This window comes from Zootermopsis nevadensis, unplaced genomic scaffold (assembly GCF_977971745.1).
Source record: "Zootermopsis nevadensis isolate Lab colony 2312 unplaced genomic scaffold, Znev_1.0 Znev_ptg000021l, whole genome shotgun sequence".
NCBI classification, from domain to species: Eukaryota; Metazoa; Arthropoda; class Insecta; order Blattodea; family Termopsidae; genus Zootermopsis; species Zootermopsis nevadensis.
The window spans coordinates 13,273,527-13,293,568 of record NW_028259153.1 but is presented as its reverse complement, the minus strand read 5'-3'; the positions used below and the strand labels follow the sequence as shown (position 1 = coordinate 13,293,568).

At 38.5% G+C, this 20,042-nt stretch overlaps 2 protein-coding genes across 3 annotated transcripts in view; one reads left to right on the top strand and one right to left on the bottom strand.

Moving 5' to 3' along the window:
- Window positions 1-20,042, bottom strand: part of LOC110841433 (uncharacterized) — a 120,901-nt gene that overhangs the window by 31,929 nt on the left and 68,930 nt on the right. The window lies entirely within an intron of this gene.
- Window positions 1-20,042, top strand: part of wry (delta and Notch-like EGF repeat containing weary) — a 61,525-nt gene that overhangs the window by 19,605 nt on the left and 21,878 nt on the right. For both annotated transcript variants that reach the window (XM_022087097.2, XM_022087092.2), the window contains exons 4-6: window positions 613-776; window positions 13,872-13,990; window positions 16,546-16,699. In XM_022087097.2, coding sequence (XP_021942789.1) covers window positions 613-776; window positions 13,872-13,990; window positions 16,546-16,699 — 437 coding nt within the window. The remainder of the gene's footprint in view (window positions 1-612; window positions 777-13,871; window positions 13,991-16,545; window positions 16,700-20,042) is intronic.

The window sequence follows — 20,042 nt, the reverse complement described above, 5'->3', positions numbered from 1 at the left end:
TTATCATAACAGTAGCTCACGAGAAGCATGGAAGTATTTATGTCAGTTTACCCAGGATGTTGGATTGAAATTACAAACTGTTGACATTCTAATAATGTTTATTTTTTTAAATTGCCATAGAAAGACCAGCTGCACGTGTAGCAAATATTTTTTCATACTCCGTACATTACAGAAAGAATGCAGTCATGTAGTGAGCGGTCAATGTTAATGTGATAAACCGATTTATATGGAAAATATGTCATTTTAGGCCAGTCTCCCCAACCAATATTTTAAGTTAGGCAAGCAATTCCATAAATTCTTTAAAATTCTGATTAAGATTGATTTAAGCTTAAAGTAAAATAGGCGTTTTGTGGATAACCACGAATTGAAATTAAGATTAAAATTTTCCGATATGTTATGTTTTAGTTTCTTACCACCGAATTTCATTGAAATATGCTGAACTGTGAAGGCAAAGCAGGCAGACTTAGCAGATCAATTACGGCCCTATTTTCGAGTTCGCTTTCAGACCGCATGCAAGGAATGGTGGAAGAAACGTTCGTTGGACTCCTACGTTTATGCCCCCCCCCCCCCCATTTTACGTGTTTCATTACCGTATGTGATCTGTCTGCACAGGAGGCAGCCAGAGACGGCGGTGTACGGGGTGACTCGTCCGGGGTACGATCACTGTGACGTCACAGAGGGTGTTTTGCTGGACATCACGCCACTGTTGGTTGATGGGCGCAAAGTCGTCACTCTATACGACAAGGACCTGGCTGAAGGCATCAATCTGCTGATCGGTAAGAAAAATGTGAACTGAGATGCTAGAGAAACTGCTTGTACAGAAGCTTTATGTCGAGGAAACATATTTTTCCGCAACAGCAAATTATCTTTATCAACCAACCAACATTTGCTTGTTATATGTACTTAGATACCCATTCCTGATTACTCGAAACATGGTGTTTGTGAAAACGCTTGGAATGCAATTAATTGCGGCATGCAATGACCACTTCGTCAATCGACATTTTCACAATTTAGTAATTTGATTTCCTATGTGTGAACATAGAACATTCTCCATACGCTATGTCAAGCGACGCAGCCAAAGGGGTAACGCAGGACTCAAAAACAAGATAAATTATATAAGACAGCTAATAAATGTGTTGGGCTATAAACATTCAAGATTGTAGGTTGGTTGGTGATTATTTGCTGTTAAGGGATTTTGGGGCCTTATGGAATAATATTTAAGAATGTGTGTTGTTTTAACTGTTGATATGGTAATTCTGAAAAGGGGTTTGGGTCATTATTGTATAATGCTTATGATTAGGCCTATGTGTGTTTACTCCTCTGATTTTTCCGTGATTCAAGAATTTAATGGTATTAAAGAGAGTTGGTCAGTTATATTAAAAAACGCCTCAGGCTGTTTAAGTACATCGTCTTTAATAAAATAAACTATAATTTCCACTGTTTCCATGGTAACTGAAGAGACGAGGACCTAGATTCTCTTTCGTAAAATATGGCAGTGGACAGAAAATTAAAGAAGTTTACTTAATGAAGTTGTAAGCGTTAAACATTAACTTCATTAATAAACAACGCTTAGAACACGCTAATCAACTTCACTGCAGAGTGCCTAATACTTGGGCAAAGGTTAGAAGAACTCTTTGCCAGTTTATATTCATCACTGGTTTGAGTACTCATTTGATAAATATACATAAATCTAATGTTGACTGAGATTAGTTATGAGAATAGAAAATAGTTTCAACATGGCGGCCCTATTTTTCTAGGATCAATGTCATTCACTGTAGGCTCTATACGTTTTATGCACACATTTATGTCTGAAAACATACAACTCCTGCTGGATCCTTTATTAAAATATATGTAACATGGAGACAATGCGAAGCACATTGTTTGATGAATCATTGTAAACAGATTTTCAATTTTTGTTATTAACAAGTGTACAAATTTTGTATGAGATACCTACGCCTTGTTTTTCAATGATGTTGATGATTGGTTGATTATAAACTCCTACTAACATAAAATTAAGTTTTTGAATGCCGTGGATAAATGAGTGCTAATGCTCTTGGGTAAAGCAAGAGAGACTGGTTATTTCGCCTCAAAAAGTTCATATATATTACGCCAATATCTCAAATATCCGAGAAATGAGAAATCGCCATATAAAGACAAAGGAAACACCACTAGACATATTTCCAGGAGGACAGAAGACTGAAGCAGAGGACAGACAACTCAAATGGCGAGCTGTAATAACATTTTCAATATCACAGATGAATAAAATAAAAGAACAAATGAAAGGCTTCTATTTAGTTACGGTCTTTATCTACTTCCCTGATGGTCCCTTCTTATTGGATCTAAGTGAGAAATTTATTTAAATTTGGTTTGTTTTCAACCAAGACATAAAACAAGTTAAGTTAGCAGTAGATGTAAAAGTGTGAATTAACTTGTGAAAATTAACAATCGTAAATATGGGGGTCTCATAATGACAGTGTATTTTCCCGTCAAATCATTACACCGTTATTATTATTATTGACAGTGTCCATTATCTGAGGCAAGCCCGTATCCCATATACACTACGATAAGGGAGTAGATTCTACACTGGTCTTCAAGTCATCATATTGACAATTTTATTTAAGATCAATGGCGGAAGATTTTCGCTACCCTCTCCTTCCAGGATTTTTTACATATCTTGGTTCTGATGTCGATACTGACAATTTCGTTAGCAAATTCCGCCATCTTGTTGACACATCATTATGCTCGCTCTGTGAGGCACGAGCGGCCGTATTTTCGCTTCAGCTGACGCCTCCCAGTGAAATGGTCGTTGCTGAGCGCGACCGATGAACCGTTAGGAATCGCGATATACCACAGTCCAGCCAGAATTTTTTTTTTTATTTGAAGCATTTCATCTCCATTCTTCATTGAGCTCTATGTCATGATAACAATTGCTGAGCTGTGAGAAATCATTACTTTAACACGTGACATGTCGGCTCTTCATGGTTTAAATAGCACTTTAGATTTAAACGTATTAAGCGTGAAAAAAAATCATTCGCCTCTAGCGTACCAAATATCGGTTTCCGACAGCTTTTACGTTGTGTGTTTTAATACAACAGCACTCTGCTCTTAAACAGGTCTAATATTTATAACATGTCGAGTTATAGAAATTCACTTGTTACAAAACAATGTTCACCACTGAAAGAAACTGAGTAAAACCACTAAAGAGTCTTGTCAGTATAGCCGGCCTAGGTGCCGTTACAGGCCGCAGATTCATAGCTGGTACTGAACTAGTTCGCGCTACGAGACACATAGTCAACAGCCTTGAAAATGAGGACTGAGAAGGTCCTCGAAACGTCGGCGATTAATCAACATCTAACACGGCTGATAACCCGAGAAGACTTTATTAAAGTTATTGTTCTTAAATAGGTTATAAAATGTTTGCGTGAGAATGAAATCAGGAAATGTGCTTTACGAGGGTACGCCTTACGACTGGATTTTTATATTAAATACAATATTATTAAAATTAACGGATAAGTGCATAATTAAATAAATGCTGTCATCAACAAACTTGCAGGACGAGAGTTTAGTAGAATGTGTTCAGGCCTTACGTCATAAATGACAGAAAAACATGTTTGTCTTTGAAGAGCTTCCATCTTCTTAACAAATTTACTCAGTCCTCATAGAATATTCAGATAAGCTTTCAATTAACTTAATTGTTCCATACGAGGGAATTGTGCAATTCTCTCTCGTAGTTTTAAGAGGAGGCCAGAGTTAATGCATCTGCTTTCTGCAGCTACTGGGTTTTACTTTGTCTGCATGCAAAATGCGTAGCTCTCTTGTACACACTTCATTAATGTGTAAATATTTCAGAGAATGAAAATTTTTACCACAGGATTCAACAGAAATCGAACTATATTACTATTTACACTTGATCTGCTAAGCTTAATCATTTAAGCAGCCTCTTCTCTATGTCTGAATTATGAAGAATGACTTCGGAGAAGACACAAGAGCAAATCATTTACAATATTCATATCTGAGGATCTCACGGCGGTGAAGATGTCAACTGTGGTTTTCTGTGTTCTGACGTCGTGTAATTTTGTGTACGGTTCATGTCTGAAGATGGAAGCGATGCGACCCTCCAAAACGATGATAACCACATACAATAAAATTCTGGTTCGTATTGGTCAAATATAACTGCTAATATACACGAAACTGAAATCGAACTTTTTCGATATTGCCAAAACCTATTCATAACACAAAACGTTTTTACAAAACAAAACAATCCAATTACGATCTAGAACTTTTATTGGAAACAATGCAAAGAGAATTAATGATAGTATTTAAAGAGAGTGAACAGCTCTGAAATAATGTTGGGCACTTTTAAAACATGAATTGAGTTCCATAGTTAATTTCGTTTATAGTCTCTTCAGGTTTTAAGTGCAATATTCATTGGAGAATTGAGTAAAAATTTCTGTTCAATAAAGGCTGTTACCGACTGCGTGGCAATATCGATTTGTAATTAAAATTACCGGCTACTGTCGACAATAAAATATTATAAAGGCTAACAAGATATGAAAAACCGCAATGATAATAATTTTCAACTCTGTGCCATGGAATTTAACATTACAACAATAAATTATTTAGATTAATAATTAGCAAAATCTGGACTTTGTTCAATCACTGGATTTGCATATATTCCCTGCAGCGTGTACGCGGTTCTCTGATTCAGTTGACTTCCCATTGAGGTTCTGGTTGGAAAATAAATTTGTTTATGTAATCAACACGAAGGGCAGTGAGGAGAATGCATTTGCAAATGTACATTCCAGTTCTAAAACATTTTTACCACTCTTGTCTGACCGAAGAATAAGAAACCCATTCCTATTTGATGTTTCTCTGACTCCACCAAGAACCTGACTAATCTTCTGTTTGTTTAAAATACTGTCTACTCATTTAAGGTCTCGTCGAATAAAAATAAGAAATCACAATCAATAATGTGTAACGCAGTATGGACGACCGAGTATGCATTTAGTTTACCAGTTCTAAGTTTACGGGAGTGGAAATTAATTCTAAAATTTCAACAACAAAACATGTTGGGTTAATTACTACACACAAAAACACAGACGCCCAAGGCAGTAATCAATTCTGCAGTCAACACTCGCGGCAGCTAGGCCACAAATATCTAATTTATGTTATAAATCAACGTTAAATATAACAAATGGGAGAAATCATATGACAATACAGGCAACATGTTTCCTTCTTTCTAGGATCGCGTGTTTTCGTATATGTTTCTTGGTTTACTCAATGACGATTTTGAAGTGCTTATGTTTATGTGTGCCATATAAACAAGCTATTGAATAGTCTAACAACTGCGAACGTTTTCACCGCAGTGGGACGAGTTAGATCAAACTCGAACAAATGCAAGAGAATGCTATATCCATGTCGCTTTTTAATGTTTCTGTAGAATATAAGATACCGAAAATATGAGAATCAGAATGAGGCTTAGAAAACTGGCTGTGAGAACGAAGCTGGCTAAGATTTTCTTCACAAATGGCGTGCTCGTTGGTATTAGTAATGTTTTAAACTTTCGGGTTCTAGCACCACTGAAACGTTAAAAACCACAGAAACTTAGTCGTCTTGCTTTGTAACAGATCAGGCCTACTAATATGTAAAATTTATTTATATTTCATCATAATTCTTCGAATTACGTACACATATTTAGTAATCATATATACTCCAACCTCAGCAAAGAATAATTCGTTAAGACTTCTTTCTTTCTGGAGCCTAGAGAGCTTAAGCAGTATAGTGACTATGCTACGTACTGAACAGACGGGGTTAGATTCTCAGTAGGGGCAAGAATGTTTCTCTTTACCGCCGCGTCTAGACCGGTAATGGATTCCATTCGTCCTCCCATCCGATGGTTACCGGGCGATTTATCAGAGAGGTCGTTAAACAGACCACTCATCTTCAGTTTGTGTCAGGTTTAGGAATGAGTGGAACTATAATTCAACTCCCCCAGACGTCTTCATGGGAATAAGTAAGTATTTGTGCCTTGATGCTCGATTCAGCAGATAGGCATTTTATCTTTTGTAACTGTCAGGAACTATTCATTAACGCAGCCCGCGAATCAGGAAGACTTTCAATTAGTTCATAGAATCATACAACCAACGTTCACTTCTCACATAATGAATTAAAAGCAAATAATTTCAGTTCCTGTAACGTGAGAACCGAAGAAAATTCAATTAATATCGACAACTAAATTGAAATAAATTGGACTTGGTAAATGTAAACGATGAGCATGGATTAATTAGACCGGAGAGAATCTTTGAAACAAAATCTTAATCAGACACAGGGATGCGGCCAAGAATTCATGTTCCAAACGAGGATCTGATGGCGTCTGCGCAGCAAAGACAAATCGGAGTTGGAGGATGACAGTCTTTTGGGTTGTCGCGCTGTGTAGTTTAGTAGAAATTTACCAACGTTTCAGAGACACAGCGCAACAACCCAGAAGACAGAAATCTTCAGGAAATTCTGTGTATTTATGCAATACAAAAGTTTATCTACGAATGATAAAATACATCCAGACTCTACATTACACCAGTTAAAACGGCTTTGTGACTTTGCTGGTCATTCGACGTTTCATAACCTATACAGATAAAACTGTCATTAACGAACATGAATAAAACATACAAGGAGATAGTATATCAGGAGTAATGAATGAACTATGACGGCTTTTGTTTGCTATTCTTAACTATTTTTGCCCTCCGTTCCGCCTCTGTTCCAGCAACTCTGATAATTATCGTTCAGTTTCCTTGCAGCATTCCATATCGATTACTGCTAGCAAACAATTCCTATAATTTATCTCTCGTATCGTATGAACCGTTGTGATGATATAGGTGAAGGAATAGATGGGTCAACATCTCGAACAAGAACAGACACCATCTAAACAAGTTGTTCCCAGGCTGTTTTAGTGTGAGACTCCCTTAATGTGAATAAGAGAGTTCAGCCCCCGTCCCAACGTATAAAAATACGCAAAATATGATTTATAAATTTTAAAAAAAGATTATTAATAAACCTCAACAATACTTTCATGTGAAATTTAAACTTCGTCATATAATGCGATCTTTTCTTAACAATGTAACTTAAATGTATTATCGGAGCTAAGAGGCCTCCTTGTGGGGCCAAGGGTCCTAATTTTGCGAAGTGCTGATTTAAATAATATTCGTTCTTTCACAACTCATTGCTTATTAACTACTAATACAGGAGAATGACGTCATGCATAAGGGAATGTACATTTTCAATGCATTCCCCCGTCCATATTAGTCACTTCCAAATGCATTTACTCACAGAACTCGCCCGAGAGCAGCTGATCAACAATCCGTAGTGTAATTAATGAGACGCCGAGTTCAAACACGCTTCTAGAATTTCATGACTAATTTAATTATCTGCATAACCACTGAACCAAGTAGGCCTATAAATCCGTAACGCGATGGAAGTAGTAAGGCAACTTTCTCTACACTTATGGAGCTCGCTTATACCAACGATCTTATTCTGCAAGGCAATTTTTCCTCTGTAACATGACAATCGATCTACCAGTTGCGTGTACCTTCCTTGAACAGGTAGACATACGTTAATCAGCTGGTCAAAAACTTTCCTGCTGTGAAACCCGAAGGTACATCACCGTATTCTCAGTCCCCACCAACAGACCTAAGTGACCCAGTTCAATCCTGTTCACAGCATATTTTTATCTCCATACAGTTTAATCCATCTGGAGAAGACAATAGTTGCTCAGCTCCCAAACAATTCCCTACTTTTTATGCAACCCGAATGTTCATTACCGTGTTCACAACTGACCTCGACTGATTCATAACCTGCGCCAGATGAATCCAGTCCACACCCACACAAAAAACAACCGGCGATGTAGAGTTTTGTACGTTTCAATATTTGCGCTTTTAAATAACAGCTGGGAAGACTAAAGAATAAGAAATGGTGCATCGGATTAGCAAACATTCACCCAAAATCGAATCAGCTCATAATTTCTTCCTGAATCCAATTTCGATTTGCTACTGTAGTTATCAAGTACTTTAAACCTGTCACAACTTCAAATAATTTATTAGCTTCCTTACGACCTTGACCTATACATGACCTCATTTTGACATGAGTGTGGTCAACAAGGTAATTACGGTTTGGCAGGGATAAGTGAGAAAAATATGACCTTGAGAAACTAGTGGATCGATCTTGTCGTGACTTCCATTTGACTTTGATCTTTACGTGATTTTATCTTGACATGAGTATGGACAACCAGGTAGTTACGGTTTGGTAGAAATATATGACCTTGAGAATTTTAAAGACCTCTCTCTGGAACATAACCTAATCTAATCCAACACACTGAACTGACATAACATAAACTAAACTAATATAAAATAATCCAGCTTAAAACGGAGCACCCAAACATAAAGTAAGATAACACTACATAACCTAATCTGACCCAACCTAAAATAACCTAATCTAACCCAATCTAACCTAACCTAACCAAACCTAACCTAACCTATCCTAACCCAACCTAACCTAACCTAACCTAACCCCAACTTAACCTAACCTAACCTAACCTAACACAACCTAACCTAAACTAACCCAACGTAACTTAACCCAACCTAACCTAACCCAACCTAACCTTACCAAACCTAACCTAACCTAACACAACCTAACGTAATCTATCAAAACACAATGTAATCAATGAGTGAATATTGCTACCTATACATGCCCTTTACATATCTAAGACCTCTAAATGATGTGGGTGTAATATCACTACGATTAGTACAGTTTTTATGTAAATGCGTGAGAATATAGTACTATGAATGACCTTGAAATGTTTGAGTCCTCTTATTCTCAAACAGTTTGTTGTGATCTTGTCGTGGTCTTGCCATGTGCTTGACCAATCTGTGGCCTCATTTTAACATGAGTATAGTCATCCAGCTATTTACGGTTTGGGGGATATAAGCGTGAAAATATATGACCTTGAGAATTTTCAAAATCTGTATTCCGCAAACTATTCGGACGGTCTTGTTAAGACTACCATATGACCTTGACCTATACATGGCCTAATCATAACATGAGTATGATTAACCACCTATTTACCGTTTGGCAGATATAAGCATGATAATATATGACCTTGAGATCTTTAAAGGCCCGTATCTGGAAAAATGGTGGATCGAATTTGTCGTGACTTACACATTACCTTGATCTAATACATGGCCTCATTTCAACGTGAGTATGGTTAACCGGCTGTTTATAGTTTAGAAGATGTAAGCATGAAAATATATGACCTTGAGAAAATTAAAAGATCTTATCTCGGAAACTATTCGGCCGATCTTGTTGTGACTACCATATGCCGTTGACCTATACATGGTCTCAAATTTAGATGAGTGTGGTTCACCAGCTATTAACCATTTGGCAGATATAAGTTTGAAAATAAATGACCTTGAGAATTTCAAATACCGTTATCTGGGAAACAACTGGACGGTTTTTGTCGTGACTTCCATACGACCATGTACAATACATGGCTTCACTTTGACATGAGTAAGGTCAACCTGGTATTTACGGTTTGGCAGGGATAGATGAGAATAGATATGACCTTGAGAAACTTAAAGACCTATATGTGGGAAACTAGTGGATCGATCTTATCCGTGACATCCATATGACTTTGATTTTTACGTGATTTCATCTTGACATGAGTATGGACAACCAGGTAGTTACGGTATAGCAGAAATAAGCGTCAAAATATATGACCTTCAAAATTTAAAAAACCTCTTTCTGGTACATAACCTAACGTAATCCAACACATTGAAATGACCTGACCTAAACTAAACTAATCCAAACTAATCCAGCTTAACACAAAGCACCCTGACATAAAGAAAGATAAACCTACAGAACCTAACATAACCCAACCTAACCTAACCTAACCTAACAAAAACCTAACTTACAAAAACCCAAACTAATCTAAACCAACATAACCTAACCCAAACTAATCTACCCTATAATAAACCAACCCAATCTAACCTAAATTAACCTAACCCAACCCGACCGAACCTAACCTAACCTAACCCAACCCGACTCAAACCAACCTAACCTAACCTAACCTAACCTAACCTAACACAACCTAACATAAGGTAACGTAACCCAAAACATGCTAACGTAACCACTAGTTCTTCTGAAGTACTGCAATATAGCCAAAAATAACCATCCCCTACGTAAGATAAGGTAGACATGCCGAAACGTGACATGCTGATCACGCGTGCTCAAGCGTGACATACCGTGACTAAGCGTGATCTCCGCTCACGTCGTGATAAGGGATCACCTTAAGTGTCAAATTGTGATAAAGATTTACAAAGCGTGAGTAAACGTGACTAAGCGTGACAAAGCGTGATGAAGCGTGACTAGGCGTGATTTACTGTAAAGGCGTGACGAGTTGTGACCAGAAGAGTCGAAAGATGACGAATTTAAACAAAGCGTGACCTTGCGTGACAAAGCGTGACTAGTCGTGACGTACTATAATGGCGTAACGAATTGTGGCCATAAGCGTCGAAAGTCACAAAAATTTCAAAAGCATTACCGAACGTAACAAAAACACAAACCTAACCTAACCTCACCTAACCCAACCCAACCCAACCCAACACAAAGCAACCTAACCTAACCTAACACAACCTAACCTAAGCTAACGTAACCCAACACATGCTAACGTAACCACTAGTTCTTCTGAGGTATTGCAATGTAGCCAAAAATGACCGACCCCTACGTAAGATAAGGTAGACGTGCCAAAACGTGACATGCTGATCACGCGTGCTCAATCGTGACATAGCGTGACTAAGCGTGACCTTCGCTCACGTCGTGACTACGGATCACCGTAAGTGTCGAATTGTGTCGAAGATTTACAAAGCGTGAGCAAACGTGACTAAACGTGACAAAGCGTGATGAAGCGTGACTAGGCGTGATATACTGTAACGGCGTGACGAGTTGTGGCCAGAAGAGTCGAAAGATGAGGAATTTAAACAAAGCGTGACCTTGCGTGACAAAGTGTGACTAGTCGTGACGTACTATAATGGCTTAACGAATTGTGGCCATAAGCGTCGAAACGTCACAAAAATTTCAAAAGCTTTACCGAAAGTAACAAAAACACAAACCTAACCTAACCTAACCTAACCCAACCCAACCTAACCTAACCTAACCTAACGTAACACAACCTAACTTAAGCTAACGTAACCCAACACATGCTAACGTAACCACTAGTTCTTCTGAAGTACTGCAATGTAGCCAAAAATGACCAACACCTACGTAAAATAAGGTAGACGTGCCGAAACGTGACATGCTGATCACGCGTGCTCAAGCGTGACATAGCGTGACTAAGCGTGACCTGCGCTCACGTCGTGACAAGGGATCTCCATAAGTGTCAAATTGTGATAAAGATTTACAAAGCGTGAGTAAACGTGACTAAGCGTGACAAAGCGTGATGAAGCGTGACTAGGCGTGATTTACTGTAAAGGCGTGACGAGTTGTGGCCAGAAGAGTTGAAAGATGACGAATTTAAACAAAGCGTGACCTTGCGTGACAAAGCGTGACTAGTCGTGACGTACTATAACGGCGTAACGAATTGTGGCCGTAAGTGTCGAAACGTCAGAAAAATTTCAAAAGCATTACCGAACGTAACAAAAATACAAACTTAACCTAACCTAACCTAATCTAACCCAACCCAATCCAACCCAACCCAACCTAACCTAAACCTAACCTAACCTAAACCTAACCTAACCTAACGTAACACAACCTAACTTAAGCTAACGTAACCCAACACATGCTAACGTAACCACTAGTTCTACTGAAGTACTGCAATGTAAAAAATGACCAACACCTACGTAAAATAAGGTAGACGTGCCGAAACGTGACATGCTGATCACGCGTGCTCAAGCGTGACATAGCGTGACGAAGCGTGACCTTCGCTCACGTCGTGACAACGGATCACTATAAGTGTCAAAATTGTGATAAAGATTTACAAAGCGTGAGCAAACGTGACTAAGTGTGACAAAGCGTGATGAAGCGTGACTAGGCGTGATTTACTGTAAAGGCGTGACGAGTTGTGGCCAGAAGAGTCGAAAGATGACAAATTTAAACAAAGCGTGACCTTGCGTGACAAAGCGTGACTAGTCGTGACGTACTATAACGGCGTAACGAATTGTGGCCATAAGTGTCGATTCGTCACAACAATTTGAAAAACATTACCGAACGTAAAAAAAAACAGAAACCTAACCTAACCTAACCTAACCTAACCTAACCCAACCCAACCGAACCGAACCTAACACAACCTAACTTAAGCTAACGTAGCCCAACACATGCTAACGTAACCACTAGTTCTTCTGAGGTATTGCAATATAGCCAAAAATGACCGACCCCTACGTAAGATAAGTTAGACGAGCCGAAACGTGACATGCTTATCACGCGTGCTCAAGCGTGACATAGCGTGACCTGCTCTCACGTCGTGACTACGGATCACCGTAAGTGTCAAATTGTGATAAAGATTTACAAAGCGTGAGCAAACGTGACTAAGCGTGACAAAGCGTGATGAACCGTGACTATGCGTGATTTACTGTAAAGACGTGACGAGATGTGGCCAGAAGAGTCGAAAGATGATGAATTTAAACAAAGCGTGACCTTGCGTGACAAAGCGTGACTGGCCGTGACGTACTGTATCGGCGTGACGAATTGTGGCCATAAGTGTCGAATCGTCACAAAAATTTTCAAAACCTTACCGAACGTAACAAATTATACAAACCTAACCTAACCGAACCCAACCTAACGTAATCTATCAAAACACAATGTAATCAATGAGTGCATATTGCTACCTATACATGACCTTTACATATCTATGACCTCTAAATGATGTGGGTGTAATATCACTACGATTCGTACAGTTTTTATGTAAATGCGTGAGAATATAGTACTACGAATGACCTTGAAATATTTGAGTCCTATTATTCTCAAACAGTTTGTTGTGATCTTGTCGTGGTTATCCCATGTGCTTGACCAATCTGTGACCTCATTTTTACATGAGTATATTCAACCGCGTATGTATGGTTTGGGGGAAATAAGCGTGAAAAGATATGCCCTTGAGAATTTTCAAAATCTGTATCTCACAAACTATTCGGACAGTCTTGTTGTGACTACCATATGACCTTGACCTATACATGGCCTAATTTTAACATGAGTATGTTAACCGGCTATTTACCGTTTAGAAGATATAAGCATGATAATATATGACCTTGAGAATTTTAAAGATCCGTATCTGGGAAACCAGTGGGCTGATATTTTCGTGACTTACATATGACCTTGACCTATACATGGCCTCATTTTAACATGAGTATGGTTAACCTGCTATTTTCCGTTTAGAAGATATAAGCATGAAAATATATGACCTTGGGAAATTTTCAAAATCTGTATCTCACAAACTATTCGGACGATCTTGTTGTGACTACCATACTACATTGACCTATACATGGCCTAATTTTAACATGAGTATGGTTAACCAGCTATGCCCTGCTTTTCAGAGCAAGAGCCCAAGTTTTACATCTATACTAAACACATTACTGTCTCATATATTATCAAGTCTTATATATTAATCTTCATATATTTAGAAATTTGACTTGAAGACAACGAATGAATCTCAACTGAACTGTAACATGCATTTGCCGAATTTGATTTACTCTTGAAATTCTTTGAAGTTTGTGATATTTTTAACGAGAAGAGTGGTCACGTCTGTGTGTTTACTCTCAATTCCAACACCTTTGTGCCAACGAAAAGATATTCTTGTCCAGTGTTGAAAATCCTGCCTAAAATGCCCATTGTTTCAGTGGTGTCGTCCCGATGGGGTTCTGAGTGTGTGCGCCTGCGCATAGTGGTTAAGTCTGACAACTGCGGCGAGGGGCAGGACTGTTCCGGCAAGGGAGTCTGCTTCTCTAACATCTCCATGGTGAGTATCCGTCCGCAGGTTTCATTTGGGTCCGTGTCTATACAACGTAATCCTGTTTTACGTTTCTAATTGTGCTTCGCAGAACTGAGAAAAGTAGGATTTCAGGTGTTTAAGGCGTCGAGTCCGAGTTCTGGGTTGTTGCGCCATGTAGTCTGGTATAAATTTACCAACATTTCAGAGATCCTTGCTGCCTCCATCATCAGGGATCATCTCCCTGATAATGGAGGCAGCCATCTTTGAAACAAAGAGGCTCGTATATCACATGAACCGCAGATTCAGCAAAGGAAATGCCATGTTTTCATGAGAGAATTTCTTTTTCTACGTAAAGGGTTATTTTTGAAATTCAGAAAAAACTCTGTAAATATGCAAGTAATATCTGTCATGCTAATGGTTTTGTTAACTATAAATCTACCTCTGTACAATGCAGAAGACGATCTGTATTATCAGCTTTGTTACGATGTGTTATTTGTACCCCCAGCAAATAATAACGACCAACTAGCAATGAATACAACTGAATACGTGGATCCTCTTACTCCAATGAGAAATAGGCCTAAATTTTTCATTCTCGTTACTAACACGGCAAAAAGTTTCCGGTTGTTCGGAAGTTATATTCACGTGTACTTTCAGAATTATAAACATCTTTCATGTAGGAGCTACTTGATCACATGTTACTGTACAATCACAGCCCTGCCTTATTATTCTCAACAAACTCCACAGTAAATGACCTTCCTTGAGCATGTTAGTAGGTAGGTCTCTTCAGCTGTTCAGTTGTTAATCCCCTGTTGTTGTGAAAGTGGAAGATTTATCGCCGTTCAGAAAATATAGGCACTTAATCAAATCCGGAGACATTACAATTTAGTTCACATCTTCACAGCTTGTTCTCTAAAACCAATTTTAGTATTATCCTACCAATATACACTTTACTCTCTAGTCCCGCAGCATTTTAAAAAGAAAGCTTAAATTTCATGTCTTTCTCTGAGGTTCTTTAACAAGAGACATTTTCCGTAAAATACTGTTTGTGTGTGTGTCAATAAATATAATGTTTTGCAGATCAAAGGTAGAAGAAAAAATAAAAAGCGTCTCGCTTTTGAGAGCATCTCATAATTTGCTCGTCTTTCTTTCTTGGCAAGAAATCAAACTTTCTAGATGGCTGTCTGACAGTATACAAGGTTTTCAAAACATCCTTGTTTATTGAGCTTAAGACACATTTATCTCCAACTGCCACATATATTTTTCATTTTGGAACAACAAATTTTCAAGACTAAAATGTATTTACTAATTAACAAACCGATTAATTATTTCACAGTGGCCACACTCAGACTTTGTAACAAACCACGATATAAACTTCGCAGTCAAATTAAAATTATTCTTGCCACCAAAATGTTTGGCATCGTTGCCATTTTGCTACCCAGTTCCCTAAGAAGTATCGTAATATTATCTATTGTAATTATGTTCTGTTTCATATTTTAGTGTTGGTTTGGTTGATTCCGCTTCCAATAGGCATTATGCAATTTACTAATCTTACAGGACTGCACGTGTGAATAAAGGAGTAAAGATGGAACGAGATAAAAACACGGAAGAATCATTCCCACAGAATTTCAAAAACCTTTTCCACTGGTTAATATGTTAGTATTTTTCAAAGATCTAATAGGCCCTCCACATGTTATCTCACTAGTGCTGTTTCCATCTTACAAGTTCGCATTTTCTCCACGCTCGAAATGTTGAAGACAATTGGTTAAACAGACCGAGATTTCATTAGGCACACATCCACGCCCTCACACTTATCTGCCATAAAGATGACTGTCGTCTGGGATATTGCGTCGTGTAGTCTGGTAGAAATTGACCGACGTTTCAGAGATATTTGCTGCCTCTACAATCAAAGTAGAATCCGTACCAGACAACACGGCTCAATTTCCCGGAAGGATTATCTTCACACTCGCCGCCGTGAGAACCTGAAATCGCACGTGTCTGACAGCAAAGAGTAAATGTGACTGAGGGGTTTAGATCCTGTCACGTGTCCTCCACACGCACTCTAACTCGACTGACGAAGATCAGATTTCCCTGGAAATGGAAGGTTGTTATGAAAGGCGCTTTATTCCCGTCTGTATTTACGAGCCGCTAATGGAGTTTACAGTGAGCGAGGACACATTCATTGCAACTGGTAACTTGAAACTTCGAGGAAAATATGTTTCCAGGTCTGCACCTAATGTACCTTTACAACATTACTTACGGACTGTCGCAGAAAAATATAGTATCGGTGAAACGTCAATCGGGAAATTATTTCGCAGCTGATGAGTTAGTGCCGGCGTTTGGACGGACAGACACAAAAGAAAGGTCTTTTCAAGACAAACTTATTTCTTTACTTAAGTGCCCTTAGATCTTAGCTACTGTTATGAGGTAGTCCGTAGACTTTTTCCTTTTTCAGTAGTTTTCTTTAGAAGAAGTACACAGAGCCAACACATAATAATAAAGTCTGTGTGTCCGCACATTTCACCCCCTTAAGGGACTCTAGGACTTCGACTGGATTTAACATGCTACGTGTGGGCTTTGTTCAGGATGGATACGAGTGTCAATGCTGTCCTGGCTACGTGGGTCCACACTGCGAGGAGCGCGATGGCTGCTATCCCAGCCCCTGCAGCAACTCCGGCATTTGCGTGGACATCTCGCAGGGCCACGAGGGCAACACATTCCAGTGCCTCTGTCCGTACGGTAAGTTCCAATGAAAACAGAACCATTTGCTTGGTTCCACCACAAATTTGCTTTTCGCAGTGTGTCAGTGCGTTTCATAGTTTGTATTCCACCTAATATTGTCGAAATTATTAAATCAAGAAAAAAGTTGTCAGTGGAACCACGGTTCCGGAGAATTTGACGTAAATACGTCTATACGGAAAGGAAGTTTATATATCTTGAGAGACTTAAATGGAAGAACGAATATCCGTCTGTATAATACGCAATGCTGGTTAGTCAGCATCCATTGTAGTTAAGGAGTTTTGGGTCTTATGTAATAATGTTTATAAACGTGTTATTGTAACCGTTGCCATGGTAATGCCGTTATTATAAACTTTGCATAAGATTATATTCTTTAATTAAACAAAGATAAGTAAAGATATAAATTTCATTTTTACGCAACATTAGTTAATTATAATTTTATACGCTACTTTGTAGAAACAATGCTCTGATGCAAAACACTGTTCACTTATTCATGGCACTCTATTTAGGTACGTAAAATGTATTTATTCAAGACAGCATAGCACATGTTTAAGTGTTAACGCTTCGGAGCTTTTGCAGGTAATGAAAAATAAAATAATGGTTTCAATTTTTATATGCTGCGTTTTTACACTTCTTAATAAAATATATCTTTTAATTATTACTTTCTATTTCCCAGTCATTCTTGGCGGGTAGATTTCTAGTTAATGGTTGATCTTAAAAATTGTGCAATAGATTGAACTTTCGATGTTGGTCCTTTGGGTTGTAAAACCGTGTGGACATGCAGGTACAATTTCAGGGAGGCCAACAGTAAATTTGTTTGTTTAACAGATGTAAAAAGCTGGTATCACAAAAATAATAAAATATAGCGTATCGCAAACAGCTTATACTACTTGTGTCATTTTTGCAAAGACATGAGGTAGGAATTTACTAGTTTGAAGTTCGGATGAAGACTGTCTTTGTCTGTCTCAGGTTTTATCATTCCGGTATGAAGCAAAAATCCTAAAATGAATAAGGCAAGTAAGAAATGTGGTCTCACTTTGTGTGTGCAACATTTCCGTCTTTATTTTGTATAGAACGCTTAGATTCCAGTTCATAGGAAGAGGCAGTTATCTGTGACGAACGCAGAATTTTCTTTCTGGAAGTTCCTCATTCTATGCATTCACCCCTTTTCCACTGAACTAACATAAAAGAAAACTCACTCAATAATACGTCGCATACATTTTGCTTCTAATGTCTGCGTGCGTCATCCAGCCATCCAAGTGAATGGTGCAGCTATTTAGCATGTAAAGAAACTGTATCTTCAATACCAGAAGGTCGAATGTCGTATTTTCAAAATCCATTTCACATTCTCAAGACATTTTTTTTCTTCTAAAATTCATTTTAATATTATTGCCGATCTTTACCTGCGTCTCTGAACTGAGACTCCCTTGAAACTTCGCAGCCATTGTTTAGACCTAAGTATATTTGTTTTTTACTCCACGCGTACAACACAATCCGTTGACGTTGATGTAATAATTTTAATAATATTAGGTCAAAAGCAAAAATTCATTACGTAATATTTATTATTCTCATACTTCATTTAAAAAAATTCACCTGAACACTTTGTTTTATAACGCCCTCAATCTGATCTTCCCTCAGAGAAAAAGCAACTGTGGCTCGTAGCGCGAACTTTGCGCTACGAGCCACAGCCAACAACAGCCTTGAAAATGAGGAAAGAGATGGTCCTCGAAACGTCGGCGATTAATCAACATCTAACACGGCTGATAGCCCGAGAAGACTTTATTAATGAAAGCCGCCGTGAAAGCTTCGCGTCATAAGACATTAAGGTGATTCGTCTTGTAACATTTAATTCTATAAAGGAATTTATAAACTGAATGGTAGCGCACGTTTGGCGAATTTTATCTGCTCTTAAAAATGAAGATCCTACAGTAAGGTTTCCGTGTCAAGTCTCAAAAGAGTGGCAAAAGAGTTCACGCACAAGGGCACTCTACGCTGCGCGGCTGTGTATTTGTCACCCTGTCGCAATTATCAAGGGATGGAGTTGTTCGCTTGCGAACACGGACACAATGGTTACACAATTAATCGAAATTATTGGATTTATTGAGGTAGAAAATTGAGTGGACGAGTTCGCAGAATCAGCAATTGTATCTGGCCACATCAGAGACAAACAGCCAACTTCTCGTTGGATCAAGGCCCCTTGGAAGGGGCTTTGAAAGTAGAATTCGATTTGATTGTTATCCACGGGCAGAAATTCAGTATCCAGTTCGCATGACACAGAGGGTTGGGAAACAAGCTTTGTCCTTATTTGTAACAAGATACTGACAGATTCGTTACTAAATTCAATTGCCTAAAATTTTTTCAGTGTACCAACAAGCTGACTCACTTATACCCTGTTCCCCCATTTTATTCACCCATTCTGTACCTTAATTTCTTTCTAGTTTTTCCTGTGTTTCTCTACCATTCCTTCTGTATCAATTTCCTTCTTCTTTCTCACCTGTCCATCATACTTTGTCCCTCTTTTAGTTCACACATCACCAACTATCTGAACACGTCCATATCACAGCTTAGTCTTTTCCAGCGGCCAAACACGATGGATAAACAGCGTGCGGGCATCGGGGTGACTAAAATGTGTCCCGAGTTAGGCACAATTTACTTAATATAGTGTATACAGGATGTAGAAGTAAAATTTTGCGCGTTAAAAATCGGTGGTCACGTTCAAGCTTCGGCCATTTTGCACCCAGAAGACTGGGCGGGTCTGAACTCCGCAGTAACGAGACAGTAACGAGTTCATGTTACTGACTGATAAACGGGGATCACAGTTCAGGAGGTTTTTTTATTGTAGACTCAAAGACCACATGGCTGTAAGCAAAACACTGCTTTCCTGAAGAGCCTCAATGTTTCCGACCGAATCAAATCCTCTCTCATGTCCTATCGATCTCATATTCACCCTCTCGGGTTGTCCAGGGGTTTACAATCTCGCAAAGGCGAATGTTCACGCGAATTTTCAGAGTCCAAATGTATTTTTGTAAATCTACAATAAAAGCTATCGGAAGAATTTTCTTTAGTTTCGTATCGGAAAAATATATTAAAATTTAAGGCATTTTAAAAAAAATTTCATATCGCTCAAAACACTGACTCAGGATGTAAAAAAAGATCTCATTAGTATCTGAAAAGTTTCTTTGAAACATTTTTCGACGCTGTATATATATTTAGATAAATACAAAATAACTCGCAATTTGCATCTGCCTATATCCGCGGTGAAGTCAGTGTAGCGACTAAGGTACGGGCTGGATGACCAGGGTTTGATTCCTGTCAGGGCAAGATATTTTTCTTTGTCACAATT